General features: G+C 53.2%; 1 protein-coding gene and 1 non-coding gene across 4 annotated transcripts in view; one reads left to right on the forward strand and one right to left on the reverse strand.

Moving 5' to 3' along the window:
- Nucleotides 1–18,647, forward strand: part of LOC144112700 (rhotekin-2-like) — a 215,160-nt gene that overhangs the window by 78,763 nt on the left and 117,750 nt on the right. Inside the window, exon 1 of one of the 3 annotated variants that reach the window (XM_077645526.1) lies at nucleotides 8,402–8,754. The exons of the other annotated variants lie outside the window; for them this stretch is intronic. Within the exon in view, the coding sequence (XP_077501652.1) occupies nucleotides 8,620–8,754 (135 nt within the window). The 5' untranslated portion in view covers nucleotides 8,402–8,619. Of the gene's footprint in view, nucleotides 1–8,401; nucleotides 8,755–18,647 lie in introns of those variants that run through there. 3 annotated transcript variants of the gene reach the window in all.
- On the reverse strand, nucleotides 973–1,135 carry LOC144116601 (U1 spliceosomal RNA). The gene has a single exon (XR_013311927.1). It is a non-coding gene; the product is annotated as a U1 spliceosomal RNA (small nuclear RNA).

Here is an 18,647-nt window from a genome sequence, read left to right on the forward strand (position 1 = left end):
TTGTTTCACTTTCCTTCCCTTACGGCGCCCACACAAGACAGTATATATTTAATATAGCTTCGGTGATATTTACGACCGTGTTATTGCTCGTTGTATGCGGAGATATGGAACCAAATCCGGTTCCCAACGACGCGCAAACCATGCAAATAATTTCAGAAAGCCAAATTGAAAATGAATTTGGTGAGTGCGTGTCGGGTCTGCACCGAGATATGTGAGACAGGCGTAATTTTCTATCCTTAAAACTATGCTTACTTCACTTTCCTTCTCTTGCGGGCGCAGTTCGGGTGTCCTCCGAGATATGTGAGACAGGCGTAATTTCCTAATGTTACAACTATGTTTATTTCACTTTCCTTCTCTTACGGGCGCAGTTCGGGTGTCCACCGAGATATGTGAGACGCGTAATTTCCTGACCCGCCGCGGTGGCTCAGTGGTTAGGGCGCTCGACTACTGATCCGGAGTTTCCGGGTTCGAACCCGACCGCGGCGGCTGCGTTTTTATGGAGGAAAAACGCTAAGGCGCCCGTGTTCTGTGCGATGTCAGTGCACGTTAAAGATCCCCAGGTGGTCGAAATTATTCCAGAGCCCTCCACTACGGCACCTCATTCTTCCTTTCTTTCACTCCCTCCTTTGTCCCTTCCCTAGGCTCAGGTGTCCAACGATGTATGAGACAGATACTGCGCCATTTCCTTTCCCCCAAAACCAATTATTATTATTAATTAATTTCCTATCCTTAAAACTATGTTTATTTCACTTTCCTTCTCTTGCGGGCGCAGTTCGGGTGTCCACCGAAATATGTGAGACAGGCGTAATTTCCTGTCCTTAAATTGTCCAACGGGCAAGGCGTCGCGCCGAACGGGCGATGGGATTTTGTGGACCCCTTGGCAACGCAAGGTACTTGGACGCCTCCATTGCCGCCCTTGTCTAATTCGCTACTCATTGCTGCAGTGTTATTTCTGATTTTTGCATTTGATCACGGGGGCCACGCGCACGCAGCCCCCACTACCAAAAATTACATGCTCCACCAATAAGAAGCGGTGGCAGGGGTCAGCGCGGACGCAGTGCAATGTCCGAGACGCGCCTCGCCCTGGAGGATCCCCGATTCCTGATCGGGGATCCTCAGCATTTTGGGTACATGTCCCAGAAAACTCAAGGCCTGGCGAAGCCCTTCTCTGCGACCGTATAGAGTTGACCGCGTATATTATGTTGTGAATGAATTGTAGATCCAACAACAATGATGTAAAGCGCCAATTTTAAGCATTTTAGCTTTCACTGGTTATTTCGCGCGAGACCATTTATTATTGTGCTGCTTACTTGCCTTAATTTGCGAACTAAGTTGTTTAATCTTGCCTAAAACTCTTCAATACGTTTTCGTTCTCCCCTTGCGGCGCGGTTCAGGTGTCAACCGAGATGTGAGACAGATACTGCGCCATTTCCTTTCCCCAAAAGCCAATATTCAATTTTCGTTCGTGCGGCCCTTTTTACTTTTTTTTTTCTGCGGCTGCGTTTCGATGGAGGCGAAACGCTAAGGAGCCCGTGTGCTGCGCGATGGCAGTGCGCGTTAAAGATCCCCGGGCGGTCGAAATTATCCGGAGCCCTCCACTACGGTACCTCTTCCTTCCTTTCTTTCACTCCCTGCTTTAGCCCACCCGTTACGGCACGGTTCGGGTGTCCGCCGATATGCGAGACAGGTACCGCTCCATTTCCTTTCCCCCAAAACTATATTTTTATTGCAGGAAACGCGTAGCGAATTCTAGGATGGCTCATAGTGATAAGTGGGGGCAGTTGCGCATCGGCATTAATCGATATTGGTCATACCATAATCCATGCAACACTGTGCGCCATTAAACGTCATATTAGAAGGTTTGAAACAGCGACTCAGCAGCACAGCGCGAGTATGTAATCATTTTCATTCACACATCTTCATTAAGAAAAGGAAAAGGAATCAGTTGCCACATTACCATACATTCATTATAGTTATGCATTTTTTCGCCGCTGTAACACCGCTATGCTAGCACGTTCGCCTCGTGTTGCAGTGTTTCGGCATAAGCGAATTTCCGAGAAATAACAAGGAACCGGAGACCAAAGAGAGGTTATTCGGAAGGATATAAAAATGAAATTATGTTTGCATCTACTTTCATTACGGAACAGGAATATACAGAATTAGTGTGAGATTCGAAAGGGGAAGTCCCCGATCAAAAGCGTCGACTGTGTTAAACAGGTTTTTCTGGCTTCGTGCTTTATTAATCAAATCAGCAGGTGTCCTTGTTAGGAACCGCCTGAATCACATTCTCTCGCCTGTGCCGACAGCTCCAGTTTCTGTTAAGTCGGCTTGCAATGTACAGCAGGATCCCCTTTATTCGACTGCAAGGCAAGAGCCGTGACGTCAGCGCCGTCAACGGGCATGAACACGAAGCAGTCTTGCTCGGGGCCATCCGCGCTGCGACGAATTTATTGCGTGCTTGTTGGATTGAACTTATTTGTTTGCGGCATCAGACAAAGCTACCGCGGGTCAACGTGAGTTACGTGCTTTGCGTGCTCCCTGGAGTTTGATCCAACCGGCAGGCAGCTACGGGTGCTACGCCAGCGGGGCAAGGGGGAGGGAGAGTGGCGTGCTGTGCCAGCAGCACTCCTTCCAGAAAGACCAGAGGGGAGCGTCCTCCTGTCGGCTCGGGCTGAACGGACATTACGGCGAAGCACCGGAAGCTAAGAGCGGACTGCGGCATCCGGTTGTCTAGCCAGGGGAAACCGAACACCAAGCGTCATTGCATGAACACTGCGGTCATTGCATGAACACTGCAACTGCACTCGTCGGAGTAAGACGTGGCAACTGCAAAAAGTCTCGACCTCACTGAATGACGACCTCACTCAACCTCAAACTCACGCGTGAGGTTGAGGTCTGATTTGCTGACCTCACTCACAAAATTTCGAGCCGTCGCTGATCTCACCTCAACCTCACCTCAGGACTTGAGGTTGAGGTCATTTCGAGGTTGAGGTCGAAACCTCATGAGGTTGCCCACCTCTGGTGGTCACTCGGTGGCGACCTCTTCGGCCACTGGAAGCGTCACCGCCCCTTCGGCAGCGAATGTCTGCGGAGCATTCGCGAGGAGCAGTGTTCTTCAGATCGCGGCCTCTCAATGCCAGCGGTGCTTCGGCGAGGCGCCGCGTTGTGGTGACGTGTGCGCGTGGCTGCCGAACGAGCGCGCACCCGGTCTGTGGAGGTTGCGTTTCTTCGATGGACGGCGCCAGTGCCGAATGCCTCGCGCATCGGCTGCGTCTGCATGCGCTCGCTGCGGCGAGGTCTCTCCGTCGCGATGTTGTGCATTGTGAGGAGGAATGCGGCCTCTTTTGCATGCGATAGGAATGGATAAACGGCTCTCATCTGACCCGTTTCTCGAGCGAGTCACGCGCGTGCCAGCAGCGGCCGTTTTCTCGCTACGTATACCACGCGCTCACCCGCGAGATCGAGAGTGGCAGGAGGCTCGCTGCCAAAGGCTTTGTCTTAGGACCTTTATTGTTTCTATTGTGTATAAATTACCTCCCTTGTAACATCACCTCGATCATTCGCGTGTAGTACGCTGATGACTGCGTTCTATATGACATAATTCACTCTTCAGATGATAATTCTCGCATTAATGAATCATTTTCCAGCTTCTGTAGGTGGTGTGAAAGTTGGCAGGTGAATCTAAACGCTAAGGCGCCCGTGTGCTGTGCGATGTCAGTGCAGATTAAAGATCCCCAGGTGGTCGAAATTATTCCGGAGCCCTCCACTACGGCACCTATTTCTTCCTTTCTTCTTTCATTCCCCCTTTATCCCTTCCCTTGCGGCGCGGTTTAGGTGTCCAAAGATATATGAGACAGATACTGCGCCATTTCCTTTCCCCCAAAACCAATTATTATTATTATTATTATTATCTTAACTTTCGTAAAACTGTTGTTTCCTTTCGCCTTTCACTCCCTCCTTTATCCCTTCCCTTACGGCGCGGTTCAGGTGTCCAACGATATATGAGACAGATACTGCGTCATTTCCTTCCCCCAAAACCAATTATTATTATTAAAACTGTTGTCATGACATTCAGCGATTGTTCCTCTTCATCGGTTTTTGATTACTTTTTTCATAACATACCCCTTCAACGGGTGTCCGAGTACAAGTATCTAGGAATTATTTTTACTTCCAACTTATCATGGTCCAAACATATTGAATTCATTTGTAATAGAGCCCTAAAATTATTGTGGATTAGCTCAGCTAATCCAGGATATACAAAGCGAAAGATGGCGTTCACTGTGTGTTCGTTGGCGTTGGCAATGTTCTAGATGGCGATGGCTTTGAGCAAAGGAATGGGGGAATAACTGGCTCCCTGGATATGCGGACGCCTCATTCGCGCTTTGGTACATGTGGCGCGGTGGTGAGAGAGAGATGTGGCCTGGATGCATTAGCGCTGGCAGCGTTGTGGCTGACATGCGGCACTGCAGCAATAGCTAGGCCGCAGCGTTCATTTGGTGATCAATCTCTCGCGATCAACCACTAACTGCATGCCACATCCCAGGGTGGCAGGGAGGGCGCGCTGCCTATCCAGTGTGCGGAACGCAATCAAAGCAGGCTTTTGCAGTTGGACACCAACGCCACGTACATGAAAGCGAGATTGAAGCCTCCACTGACCCACGGAGCCGGTTGTGCGCCTTAACTTTCGTGAAAATGAACGGTCTTTGCAAAGTTGTCAACGCTAAAGAACTCTATGAATGCCGTCGGCTCACTTGTTTTGTTTGGTTTTTGAGGAAAGGAAATGGCACAGTAACCGTCTCACATGTCTCGGTGGACACCCGAACCACGCCGTAAAGGAAGGGATAAAGGAGAAAGGGAAAGAAGATAATAATAATAATAATAATAATTGGTTTTTTGGGGAAAGGAAATGACGCAGTATCTGTCTCATATATCTTTGGACACTTGAACCGCGGCGTAAGGGAAGGGATAAGGAGGGAGTGAAAGAAGAAAGGTAGAATAGGTGCCGTAGTGGAGGGCTCCGGCATAATTTCGACCACCTGGGGATCTTTAACGTGCACTGACATCGCACAGCACACGGGCGCCTTAGCGTTTTTCCTCCATAAAAACGCAGCCGCCGCGGTCGGGTTCGAACCCGGGAACTCCGGATCAGTAGTCGAGCGCCCTAACCACTGAGCCACCGCGGCGGGGCAGAAGAGAAAACTGAAAGTTGGATTTGTTGCTCGGTGCTACTAGTGGCGCATGCGCAGTAGTGACTAGGGAGCGAGAGAGAAATATCCACGGCGAGGCATGCGTTGTGACGTCATGTGCCTCCTCGGAGCACCGCCACGGCGAAATCGCAAGTTCGCGGCCAGTAAAACTTTCGCTTTAAAAAATTAGGTCATCTTAGACGAACATTAGCTCAAGCTCCGAAAGAAACCAGGTTACTAATGTATAAATCCCTAATCCGTGCTATTCTTGACTGCTTGTTTCGTGTGGAACGGTAACAGAGATTAAGAAAATTGAGGCCATCCAAAGGAAATCAGTTCGCTTCATATGTAATAAATATAGCAGTGATTTTTCACCCTCTTCTGCCCTGAAATCATTACAAATCACTACCATCGCTATTCGCCGGCAAGTAGAATCGTTAAAATTTCTGCGCTGTGTCGCTAATTCGCACTATCGACTCTCAAGCGACAGGTACATTACGAGTGCCATACCATCGTCAACAAGAAGTTATCGTTATCTTAATTTTCCACCTTACTTTGCTCGCACTAATGTGTTTAAATACAGTTTCTTTCCGCGCACCATTGAACACTGGAGTACATTGCCCGGTCTAGTGCGTTCCCTTCCCATTGACAAATTTATACAGGCCAGAACTGATTCGTAATCTCTTTATTTACTGTATACCCATGCTCCCAATTTGTGAAATTTTCCCCGTGTATTCAACTTTGATGTTTTAATTTTTGCTACCATTTCTTTAGGTCTTTAATGCATATGCCCACTCCTGCGATAGCCCCTGTAGGGGCTGCAGTATGTACAAATAAAATTTAAAAAAAATCCTTGCCGCGAAAGCAACGTTGCAGCAGCTCGACCACACAAAGTTTGACAAAAATCAACCTCTCCCCGCAGCTGAGGAGGGAATTTTACATTTAATTCAGCTGTACCTTTTTAACGTGGTAGCGTTAAGGGTCCCGTTACCTAGAAAATGCGGCGTCGGCGTTGTGAACGAAAAATAGGGTGGCCCAGGTGGCCACATGCCGGAGAAACACCCTAGATGGGCCACATATGTCACGTGACCTCTAGTGTTTGAAAATTGGTTTTTTGGGGAAGGGAAATGGCGCAGTATCTGTCTCACATATCGGCGGAGACCTCAACCGCGCCGTATGGGGGTGGGATAAAGGAGGGAGTGAAAGAAGAAAGGAGGAAGAGGTGCCGTAGTGGAGGGCTCCGGAATAATTTCGACCACCTGGGGATCTTTAACGTGCACTGACATCGCACAGCACACGGGCGCCTTTTGCGTTTTGCCTCCATAAAAGCCCAGCCGTCGCTGTGGGGTTCGAACCCGGGAACTCCGGATCAGTAGCCGAGCGCCCTAACCACTGAGCCACCGCGGCGGGTACGCGCTACAAGGTTGAAGCGCGCGAATTCTAACCTTACTGAACAGGAACTCAGAATGGCAGTATATATTTTTTAATCCAGTTTCTTTTATGTGGTATAATCTTTCCCGCGGTTCTGTGTTTCCCGAAGGCGGTATAATCTTTCCCGCGGTTCTGTGTTCTTATTCGCCGAGGCGAAATCCGATTCGCCTGCGGCAGAACCATCAGTAGCGTAAACAGACTCGTCGATTCATGAGCGGACGCCGAGCACGAACCGATAAGGCTCCGATTTCCGGCCGAGGGAAGCCCGGACGGGAACAGAAAAACATACCGCCCCGCGAAGCGCTCGGCTTCTGTATACAAACAAAGCGGGACTGGCTGGTGGACGAGCCACCGGTGGTGAGTCAGTCGGGCATCGGGCCGAGGAAGGGGGTGTGGCGCCGCGAACCCGTTGCCGAGCGTATCTCGCGAGCGGCTGGGCCTGCGCGACGCAGTGACGACTGGTGGCCGGAAACGAAGAACGGCGGCGGAAGACGGCCCGCACGCGACGCTGCGCGGTGGGCAGCGCCAGGCTTGCCGGATGCTGCAGATGTAGCTATAGCTATACATAGCGCGCTCCAGAGAGGCCTTCGCATTGCAGCGTCTTCCAAGAAACAAACCTCCGGCGGGTGACGCGATGGAAGAAAGCGGCCGCTTCTCCTCCTCCCTCGCGGGTCGCCTCGAGGAGGCGAGAGCACCGGTTTTCCGCTCCGTGCTAGGGAACGTTTCGGCCTGACCTGGGGAGCAGCTCTGAAGGGCCGCCGTTGTCGCTGCCTCCACGTTCGTGATTAACGGCCGTAATCGGCGTATAGGCATTCCCGCTGTTGCACCGCGAGGGAACGGCGATGAACATCCTTTTCTGCTGCGGTCATGTGTGGCGATATTTCGGCCGGAAGGCGGGAAGCGGCGGACTTGGGATTTATCAATTCGTGACGGCTCGTCGTATACACTGTTCAGACGTTCACTCGGCCATTTCTCAAGTCGAACGTGTCTTGTATGCGCGAAGGGAGCGGTATGACGAACTAGGGAGCCCACTCCGCTTCCGTGCAGACTCGGTTGTCGTAGGCGCTTGTAGGGTGAGGGTATTTGCAACAAGTCCGCTTCAGGTCGTCTTGTCCTGCTGGGAATCTGACCATTCGCCCCACGCCTGCGCTGCGGAACGCCCCTCTAGCTGTCTCTACTGGATCAGATCCATTTGACGCGCTGCTTCGTAGGGCACGGCTGGTCAGCGTAGGGCCTGCGTAGGCGGTTTTGAAAACGCACAGACCTGTAGGAACCACACCGACTGTGCGAATTCCTACTTTTTCGATGCAGGTCCTAGCCACTTCTTCCACCGCGCCCACATTCTTGCGAGGAAAAAATAATCAGTGCCGTTTTGGCGGTGCCTTCCTTGATTCGGGTTTTTCCTGCAACGGTGACCTCTTCGCCTCGCTTTTTAAGTTTAAGCAATCAGTTCCGTCTGTGTTATGGACACGCAAATACGAGTTGGATAAAAACAGATATCCAGGTCCTCTTCAGCCGCTTCGACACAAAGGCGCCGTTGCATATAATTGGAGCCCTGCGGAGAGATGAATCCCCAATCCGGGGCGTTCGCAATACCGGGACACCCGTGCGATTGACCTACAACGAAGGCAGCGGAGAAGGCTATCTGAGGAGGGAGGATTGGAAATATGCCGCGGGCTCTCGCCGCGCGAGCTTCGAGCGGCCTCAGCCTAGGGAGAGAGAGCCGCCGGTCTGGGGAGAATCTAGGGGGAGCGCGCGTCCCTCCAGATGGCGCCGCCGTGGAGAGCGGCAGACGACAAAGTTTGCCGTCTGTGCGCGGTGCGCCGGTGGCTCCTAGTTTTTTTTTCGCCATGGTGCATCGCTTGAGCCGAGATAGTTCTCGGTGACCAGTGGACGCCGGTCAGCTGTCGTGTGGTGGCCGTTCCGTGCACGTCGCTTGCTCGACTGCCGCTCTCCGCCAAAGACCTCCCGGAGGAGAGCGGCCGCGCCGCTATTCGCCGTGATGGATTCGTGCTTCAACGCGCGCAGTCTGTTTGGAGGACACTCGAGCACGGACACCCTGTTCAGCAGCGCTCAGGTCGAAGTCATTCAAGACCTGGACCTTTACTTCATCCGCCAGATAGCACACAGCCTCGGGGTGAGTGAGTACGCCAGCGTGCGTGCGGGCCCCCGCTCCGAGCGAGTGGATGGACGCGGCGATAAGCACGCGGGGAGCGCGATTCAGGTTTGCCTTCCTTCCTCGTTGCGGCGGGGCCTCCGCCGCGAAACCGCCTGCGTGTCGGGGTTCGCTTTTGCGCTGTCATTTTTCCTTTCCCCGGGGCTTTCTTGGGATAAGAACGCGCTCCCTTCTTGGACGTGACGTTTTTGTGCTCGGTTTGACGCTGGGAGCAAGCATGGGGCGTTCGGACGTTCCCTCAGACTTCCAAGTGCGCGGGGCTGAACAACGTCCGAACGTCTATTGCTGTTGGCCAAGCGCCCGTCTCGTCGTCGGATGTGTCCGGCGCGCAGCACACGGGGGCAACGCGCCGCACGAAGGCTGCAAATCACGTTGTCTCAGCCCTGTCCGTTACCCCCTCCTCGCTCTTCGCTGACCCTCCGGAAGATGATCCCTGCGCCGAAGCCGGCAGTGGCCCGAGACCGCCGAGATCTTTTTTCTTGTTGTTGTTGTTTACTCCTCCTTACTTCTTGGAGAGTCTTCCATCCGCGTGCGTATGGCGGCGGATGATGCCGTATCCGTCTCGCCCACGCATACGAAGCGGCGCTGTATTTTTAAGGATGCGTAACGGCTAGCGCTCTCCGCATGGGACCGCAGCGGTCCGTGCGTGTGTGCGTGTGCGAAAGACGTGTTGTCGCGGGGGTCCGTTCGGGACGAAAAGGCGGAGGGGGGGCTATTATTTTTAGATGCGGCCAGGTCGCCGAAGCCACGTTCGCAGACGGCAGCAGCTCCGCCGACTACTCGCCCCTCAACGTGCGGCTCTCTCGCGGGGGTCGGGTCGCCGCTCTTTTGTTCTCGTCTCTGTGTTCGATACGTGCGACGAACTAATACGAACTAATCGGCCGTCGGGGCTGAGCTGTGGAGTGCGCGCGAGTATCCCGCTTTTGAAACGATATAGTAGCAGGCCCAGTGGCTCGACGTTATCGCGTTCGGCAAAGGCTCCACCTGACGATATCGCGTGTGCGAACACATGTTGGCGTCTGTTGAATGAATAGGAGACACTGGTGCTTCGTGGGAGCATGCTTTCAACGCCGTCGTAGGCGGTCCAAAAGAGCGCGCTTCTTTAAAGGACAGCTTTCAAGTGTTTCCGGTAGCGTCTTGTACAACCTATCTCCTCAGGAGCCAATGCCTGTCTACTCGTTTGCACCTCAAAACTGAGAGAAGATGCTGAGCAGCGCTTTAAAATTTCAGGGTAAAAAAGAGAATGAAATTATAAAATTATCGAACACGGTAGAGACAGATAAGGCCAATTAGTTTCCTCGTGTCTTCTGTGCATAGCCGCGATATCTATGTGCTTACAAAGAAGGCTTTCTGAAGGGCTCGGATGTCTGGCTGAATTTCAATGGCGGGCTATCAATGAATGTCACTTACTCAGCCGACGTTTTCAGTCCGCTTTTACTGAAGAGGGAAATTTTGTGAACTCGGCCTAGCTCGCAGTAAGCCTATAGGGCAAGTAAAGCGAGCGTCCGTGTCCCTCAACGTTTTGTTTACGGCCGACCCCTGCGAAGCTCGTGGTTGTTTGACGCTGTGCACTGTGTAAGGAAATTTTTGTGTGGGCGTGCTTGAAAGCCTCACCTTGCGCCATTCTGCACCTCTCCCGCGGTTTTTCGCCTCCGTGTATACAGCCATGCAATGTTTGACATTCAGCCCTTAGGCCGCGATGTGATACGCAGCGTGGCGGAATTCTCGTGCGGAAACGACCTGGCGTTTGTTCAGACGATCCGTCCAATGGGCATTTTGCCGCCTCCAGTAGAAAAACTGGCCGGCCGTGTGTATATATATATGGTCTGCGCTGCTCAATGGGCCATGGAAGACTTATACAGAATGAGGTCACAACTGGTGCGATTATCTTTGTTTATTCTTCGAGCGGTTTCGCACCGTGTGTGTGTGTGTGTGGGGGGGGGGGGGGGGTTATAGCGACTCGGGCTATGAGGGAAGTGCTCCGGAAATTTCGACCACCTGGTTTTCTTTAACTTGCGCTGACATCGCACAGCACACGGGCCTCTAGAATTGCGCCTCCATCGAAATTCGACCGTTAAGGCCGGGATCGAACCCACGTCTTTAGGGTCACGAGCCGAGCGCCATAACCACTGAGCCACCGCGGCGGCTAGTTCTTAGAAGTAAACTTCCACTTCCGTTTTTGTCTGCCGGCTATCTCATCTACCTTGAGTTACTCTTTTAATGGAGGTAGCAATTTTTTTCTACAAGCACAGCTCCAAGTACTACCTTTTTCACATTAATTACTGGTCAATAAATTGTTCAGGATGACAAAAATACCGAGACTTTAAATGACTCCTGACTACACGATTTCTACGGTGCTGGGTGCTTTTCCACTCGGGGTAGCACTCACTTTCTAGCCTGGCGTTTTTTGCTGACGACGAAAATTTCCTTGGACGGTAGAGGTATACAGCTTCGCTGTAAAAACCGACAAAAAAAGTCCGCCGAATTATCAAAAAATAAAAACCGAAAAGTCCAACCCCTTGTGCGGCTCCTGAGTAGGCCTCGTTTATGCTCACATCGGCATGCTTGACGCCACCTAGTTTTTAACTCCGGACCTAAGCTTCGCTGTCAGCGGAACAGCTTCTTCGCTTCGGCCGAGCCGAACCACCGTAGAAGGAAGGAAAGCCGGTGCTGGGCATTCGCGTGCCTTACCTCAGGCTCCAAGTATGATAGGCGCCGGCCGAGAGTTGTGACGCGTTCATGAAAGCATGCGAACGAATCCAAGCCGGCTTTACGTCTCGCAGATGATCGGAATGGATATTTAAACTTGGCAGGCGGCGGACTGTCATTGACTGAGGCAGTTAATGGCGATGCCAAGTTGATTCTGATTAATTCGAATCAGGAATCGCTCTGCGATATCGGATGCCGTTTAAAAGATCCCGCGTATGTAATAACGAGGTGTGGGGGGTGGGGGGGTGAAGCTGCCGGGCCGCGTGGCTCCTTCCTTGCTGCTCGGAGAGCGCATTCGCGACAGCCAGCCTCGCTTCCACAAAGTGAAGTCGAAAGCGCGCGCAGTGTTGTGGCGCTGTCGTCGGTCGCGGGCCCCGTTGGCGGGCGCTGAAAAGCGTGCCTGTTTTCCGTGGCGTTCGTCCAACCCCCGCGCGGATGGCAGCGCGACAGCTTTGGGCGCAGTCTAGAAACGCGGTCATGACATGCACCCCGGCGGCGCGGCCGGCCTGCAAGTGTGTGCGCTGGGGGGGGGGGCATCTGTCTTTCTCGCAAGCATTCTTCCCCCCGCATGGAGGGGCTGACGGCTGGCCCCGAGCACGGAGAGGCGCTCCGTGATTGCACCACGCTCGGCGAGCTGGAGGTTGGGGGGCGACTAACGACGGCCACTTGGGTCGTTGTTGCCGCCTGCTGCAAATGGGCCCGTGGGCAGCGGAGGGGGGGATGCCTCCGGGACGAGCTCCCCTCCGGCGAGGGAACGCTAATGATAAGCAGACACCCGCGTGGCCGCAGCCGCGCGCGGCGACTACAAAGAGAAGAGCTTCCTCAAATCTCTGCACCGTCGAATCCCGGTGTTTCGAACTCGAAGCGAGCCGAACATTTTTTTACCAGTCACGGGGAGCTCGCATTAAGGGGAGCCCGATCGGATCTCCTTGGTACACGTGGCGCTGACGGGGGGCCAAAACGTCAGTTCCAATAAACCGGAAGTTCGAGTTGGGCGACTTCGAATAAACGAGATTTCGTTATCTGCAAAAAAAGTTCTTGCTGGTCGGACTGGATCGACACCAACGCGTGGAGTGCCTTTAATTCAGCCAGTCCCGTGGCGGGGCGATACGTAATGCAGAGTGTCCACGCGTATTTTTATTTCCGTGGCCCCAATTGGCGGCTAAGTTGTCTGCGAATGAAACTATTTGTTCACGGGAACCTGAAAACAAAACCAAAGCGACAGCGAAGCCGCCACGCGACTGTCTGAAAAGCACCCCACGTGTGGGTTGACTCCTCCTACCTTCGGAGCTGAGTTCAAGAAGAAAGGCGGGAGCCCGGACGTTTAATTCGATTTAAAAGGGATATCGGCCGCACAGGACAGTAATTCGAAGTTTCTAAGAATGCTTGGGGCGTGTTGATCGAGTTCCCGCGGTAAAAAGACGAGCTCAGAATCCTGATTAGTGCACTTTTGAGCGTTTTGCCTCTATGAAAGCGCTAAGGCGCCCGTGTGCTGTGCGATGTCGGTGCACGTTAAAGATCCCCAGGTGGTCGAAATTATTCCGGAGCCCTCCGCTACGGCACCTCTTTCTTCCTTTACTCCCTCCTTTATTCCTTCCCTTACGGCGTGGTTCATGAGTCCGCCCTTACAGTGAGATACTGCGCCATTTCCTTTCCACAAAAACCAATTATTATTATTATTATTATTATTATTATTATTATTATTACTACTACTACTACTATTATGAGTGTCGATACCGTTGAGCAATCGCCGGCAGAATCCACAAGGGTAATTAAAACCTGTAGCTTTCGACAACCTCAACTCAGCCCACTTAAGATTGCTCTGTGATTTCTCTCTCTTTTGCTGGTCTCGTCCGAGGCTTGAAATCGCGACCGATTTCCTCTGACCGATTGTGGTCCCGGTTCGAGCGCCTGGACTGAGATGAATTTTCCGAAGATCCAAAGCAGCTCGCGGGGCGGCAGGTTCTGTCTAAAAAAAGGCTCCAGGTGAGCCTCGGGTCGTTGTTAGGGTCAGCTCTGGAGTGCAGAAGGAAAATAGTTGCCGCGACAACGTGACATGCGAGCCTTGTAATGCGTGTCCATTAAAAACTGACACGGTGTTCCGTTCACGAGAGTCTGCACGGTGGACGATATTCAGGAACTTCCAGTGAAAATGCTGCAGGAATCTGTCACTTTCCAATCTACCAGCTGTAGTAATGAAAGGCGGGACACAGATCGACGGCATGGTGGAGTGACTGCTTCAGAGCGCTGTCCTGTTTTTTTTTTTTGAAATTCATTTATCGTGTTCACACGCTGCTTTATGTATTCACACCCTAACACATGACGCACAGCCTTGTATCAGCTATGCTGCGCAGTGAAGGTTAACAGCGATCGTGCGAACAGTATGTGAACGCCGCCGATATCTGTTCCGCGACGCGACTACAGCGAGATCAGCCGAACAGTCTCTCGGAGGCAGTGGTTGGCATTGAATGTTCATGATGCGGGATTGCTGCGGCGTTCCGCGTCGCCGGCGCTCGATGTCGCTGTTGTGCCAGCGTGGGGGATGTGATGGATGAATGTCGCTTCTGGCGGCGACGTTGTACACGCCGGAGCCCTGAGGTTAGCGACGTGAAGACAGCTGAAAATTACACCACGGCAGCGTCGCAGGCAGCGCTGCACAGAAATGCAGTGAATGAAAGGGCTGTGGCGAGCGCACCGGTTGGGGCGGAGCAGAAGCGAGCTGGCTTTTGGAGGCGCGCCTTCACGCGCAAGAGATCGGGAGGGGCCAACGGCGTGACCGCCAAACCCATCCAAGAGACAGCGCGCGGCCGTTTATTTCTTTCTCGCCTCTTTGCTGGGTTCGATTTCTCTTTTTTTTTTTAAACTACGTGCAGCGAGCTCTTCCCGTATGGCCAGAGTCGGCGGCTGAGACTTGAGCGAGGGTGTTGCACCATTTGTTCAGCCTCCACCCGCGAAGCAATTTATATGATCGACGCGGCTGCTCCTGGGCACAGGAACACCTCACGCCGCGAGCGCGCTTGTTCGGGCCCGTATGTACGTTTCTGAGCGCTGTCCGAAAGGAATCACTTTCGCGCCTGCGCATTGCGACGGGTGTTTGCCAGGAGCTTGCGGGGCGTGACCCGCGCTCACGTTATTGCCATGCACGCCACGTTCGACCGCGCAGTTTCTCAGGGTCCCGTTGTTCCAGCTGTGACCCCTTCTCTCAACTGCCCCGCGTTAGGTCGGCGGCCCCTCTGCCCCAGCGTCTTGTGCGCGCAATGCACACTGTCCCACTTGTGGCGCGGTTCGCCCCGTCGGGAGGCCTTTCGGGGTCAGCCGGGAGGACCGCCGTTGTCGGCAGACCGAGGTTACGCCTCGTTACTACACACACACGCGCGCTGCCGAGTAGGCTAGGCGTCCGTCCCGGGAACGGGCCTTAATGATGGCGTGGCACTCGGCTCGCGTATGCACGGGGCCCCCGCGTGCCTCTTGCCGGCATTGTTTTCCCGAGCCGCTGACCGCGCGGCCGTTTTCGGGTGATTCGGCGCAGCTCGTTCCTTCGCGCTCTTTGCGGAGAAGAATCCGGTCAGATCGCTCGCCAAGGTGAAGGGCTCCGGCGGGCTGGTTGGTGCACGCGAAGCAGCTGGCCGTGAAAAAGCAACGGACAAAGGAAAGGCGTATTTCGCGGCTCCCCTATCGCCCTCGTTTTTTGTTCCGCTTTCCTCGTTTTCGAGACGTGCCGTTGCGTCTTAGCCCTCATGCGTATTTGTTTGTTTTTTACGCGTAAGGGCTGGCGCGAGTTAACGCGCGCATGTGTGCCCGATACGCGAAACTTAACGTCGTCATTGACGAGACTGGATTCAGCGTCGCCAGCAGCCAGGGAAAGCAATAAACCCGAGTTCACTCGGGACGTTTATACAGGGTTCTCTTCGTGCAGTCGGTAAAGACGGAGTCTTTTGACGACTGCGCAATATCATTGTTAGTCAGACTTACTTGTGGATCTTGTAGGCTTGTCGCAGGAAAACAAACAAAACCACACAGCCGGAAGGAATCGGACGAAACTCCGTCGCTAGATACTTGGAGCGTGAAGCGGCTACGTGTCACGTGTCACATTGTGTCACGTGTCACATTGCACGAGTCGTTTCGTTCCTATGCGGGGGTCCCACGCTATTGCGGCCACTGGTCATTTTTTGGCAGTGTTTGCACAATCGCTGTGGTCCCCTCGCATATCATAGAAAACAAGTTTTAGCTCATTAGAAAGATAAATGTATTTACTTCTCAACGGCGTATATGCGTTGTTAATAGCGATCACCATTGGTACGATTGCAGTGAGCAAAAACGCAGTGCATAAAACAATAGTTTCGTTCGGCTTGCCTGGTTGCAGGGTGCGTTTGGGAAAAACAGCCGCACCAGAAACTGGCTGCTTCTGCAGCTTTTAAATGAAACGGTAATCTAGGAACGTTGAGAGCTGTTCTTTGGCTCCATTGAACAGTTATTTAGAACCGGCGCTGTAAGAATAACCAAAAATGACAAAATTGATGCAAATTAGGCGCTCAGTAGCTTCCAATTTAATTGACAAAACGCATGATCTTTGGCACATGAGGGGGGCATGCATATTTCGTTAAGTGCGCAAAATTTCTTTCACCTGCAGTAGGTGGTTGTTTAGTTTTCGTTGCGTAAAGTTGTCATTGCCAAAACGCGTCCCACGGCGGTCTTGTAAATCGTGTGTCGCCGTAATCGTTCCAACAATTGTTGCTATTAACAACGCGTACCGTAGAAATGTATCTTTCTAACTGAGCAGCGAGTCCTGAGACGGGGCTTAAACCCAGTGTTTTGCTCCTTAGCCCAAGCCCGCTTTCGTGCATTGCTACGTAAAGGCGTTCACCGTCAACGTCATCGGGTGGGTGACTTATCTTTCTATCATAAGCGGAGCGCAGCGTTCGCGCAAGCGTTGCGAAAAATGGCCATTGGCAAAAAACAAAACAAGCAAACAAGAAATTGACGGTCGATTTGCGTAGTCAGGTGAAAAGCGAATGAGATGTGTTAGCGCTTGGGTTTTCCGTTTGCCTGGCGCGGTTCTTTCGTCCGTTGTGAGCGTGGGCTGCAATATCGCCCCATTTTTTTTCAGCCTTTGCGTCTGGAACACTTAAGTCCCTTCCCAGGGTGGCTCAAATCGTGGGCAGGGAAACAGTCTGCAATTCGTTTCCGTCGAAGGGTGAAAGTAGCGGCGCTGAGACTCACGCAGTGTTGGCGCGGGAAGGCACAGTGTACCCGCACGGAGCCGTTCCTTGCGTGAAGGAGCGCCCGGGCCGGTCGACAGCGGACTCGGTCCATCCGTCACCCTCTTGATTCGGTCCGCGTCGGTCTGGTTCACTAACCCGCGTCGTCCTCTCGCGATGCGTCACGTCGTCAGCCGCGGAAGGTGCCAAGATTTCTTTCCTTTGCGCATTTTTACTTGTCTTCCGCCGCGCTTGGCTCAGGCTGTAGTGCAGGTTTCCCCCGGAGATAAGGCAGCCGCGCTGCTCCTGTCGGTAGGCAGGGTATCCCATGTTCGCACGGGGCCTCTCCAGCCGGCGCTTTGTGCGAAGATAAGCGTGAACAACGAGGTGTGTTTGCTGCCGTTTTCGCCACATTGTGACTCTGAAGTTTGTTTAAATTTTGGCCTTTTGGAGACACGCGAGATTCTAGCCGGAAAGCAGTGCGGGGTTAAAGAGAGCGCCTAATGCGCAACTTTTAAATGGGATCCTCAGTGCGGATGCTCTTTCCGCACGGCCTAAGCGCCTGATTTGAGCGCCGTCGCGTTTGGAAACTGGTGAAGTTAATACAAGCTGGCGCGTTGGCTGCGGCCATCCGCACGCATATGGCATGTGAACGACCGGTTTTTGGCTGTTTCTTACAAGGAGATGCGCACAGCGATGACTGCACTGTCAGCTCTGCTTGGTCGTCAACTCCTCCGCTCCCTTCGTCTGTTTGACTGGTTTCACGTTACAGTATAACTGACGAAGGGTGATCCCAGTGGGAAGGAACGACGAAATCGTCGCCTCATGACAAAGCCGTCCGAGGAGCGGGTTCTGCATGCGCACCTTGTGGCGCCTTGTTCGAAGCCGGCACCGGAGAAGGTTGTTGGCAGAGACGAAGGAGCTCCAGGTCCCGTCAGTCCCTGGCGGGGACTGACGAGTAATTAGGACTCGATTAACATTTAACTCACTCGCGGTTTGTGTGCGCATACGCGGCTGCTGGCCTCCAAAGGTATACGCGCGCATTCTGTCTCCGCACCCGAGGTTGCGATTTTATCCGCGCGCGCGGCACCCATGGGTGCGGCGACCGTCGGCGTTGAGGTGACTGGGGCGGAATGCCGCCCGCCTGAACGCGCTGTCGACTCGTGATGGGCGGCCGAGGGGTGCACTTCGCTGCTCAGAGGTGCTGCCCTAGATATGCGCGTGCGCAGGTGTGTTTCTAGGTTCGTCTGTTCACGTACCCCGTGCCCCGAGAGGTGTGCTCAGCGGGCTTGTCGGCAAAATTTCCTTCCCTACTTATTCCAGCCGCGTCCTGCGCGAGCCTCGGAGGTGCGTTCCTGGTCCCTCGCAGGAGGGTTTATATGAAAGGTCGCGCGAATGAGTGCGAGTGCTCCTTCGTCGGCTCGCACGCCGTGCGAGTTATTTGCGCGATCTAGTATTATGCTATTCAGCATAGCCTTGAGGACAGTGCACGCACCAGATGTATACGGCATTTGTTCTTCTTTGTTTAGCGCCAGATTTATCCACCACTCACGCAGTCCAGTTAATGTCGGCCAAGGTGACTTTTCGGGTCCGGAAACGGCGACAATAAGCTGCACCTGACGAGAAAGTGCACCTTCGCCCGGCCTAGCGAAGGCTCGCTTTCTCCGTCGATGCGCGGTTCTGCGCTGGCGTAACCGAACACTGTTAGAGCGGCTTCTTAGAGATGCGCCGTTTTCCAGAGGGAAGCTCCTTGTCGTGGAAGGCGCTCACTTCGGTAATCCGTTTTTGCTCATTTTGCGGTCCCGGCCGCGTCAAAGTGCGCGCTTTTTACTCAAGTCAGGGTCACATCTTTGGCACTTGGAGCTGGCCCTCCTACGCATGACCGTCGATTACCCATAGAAAAGTCAATTGATCTCGTATCAATCTATTTAGAGGATAGTGGGGCAA

Source organism: Amblyomma americanum, chromosome 1 (assembly GCF_052857255.1).
Source record: "Amblyomma americanum isolate KBUSLIRL-KWMA chromosome 1, ASM5285725v1, whole genome shotgun sequence".
NCBI lineage: Eukaryota > Metazoa > Arthropoda > Arachnida > Ixodida > Ixodidae > Amblyomma > Amblyomma americanum.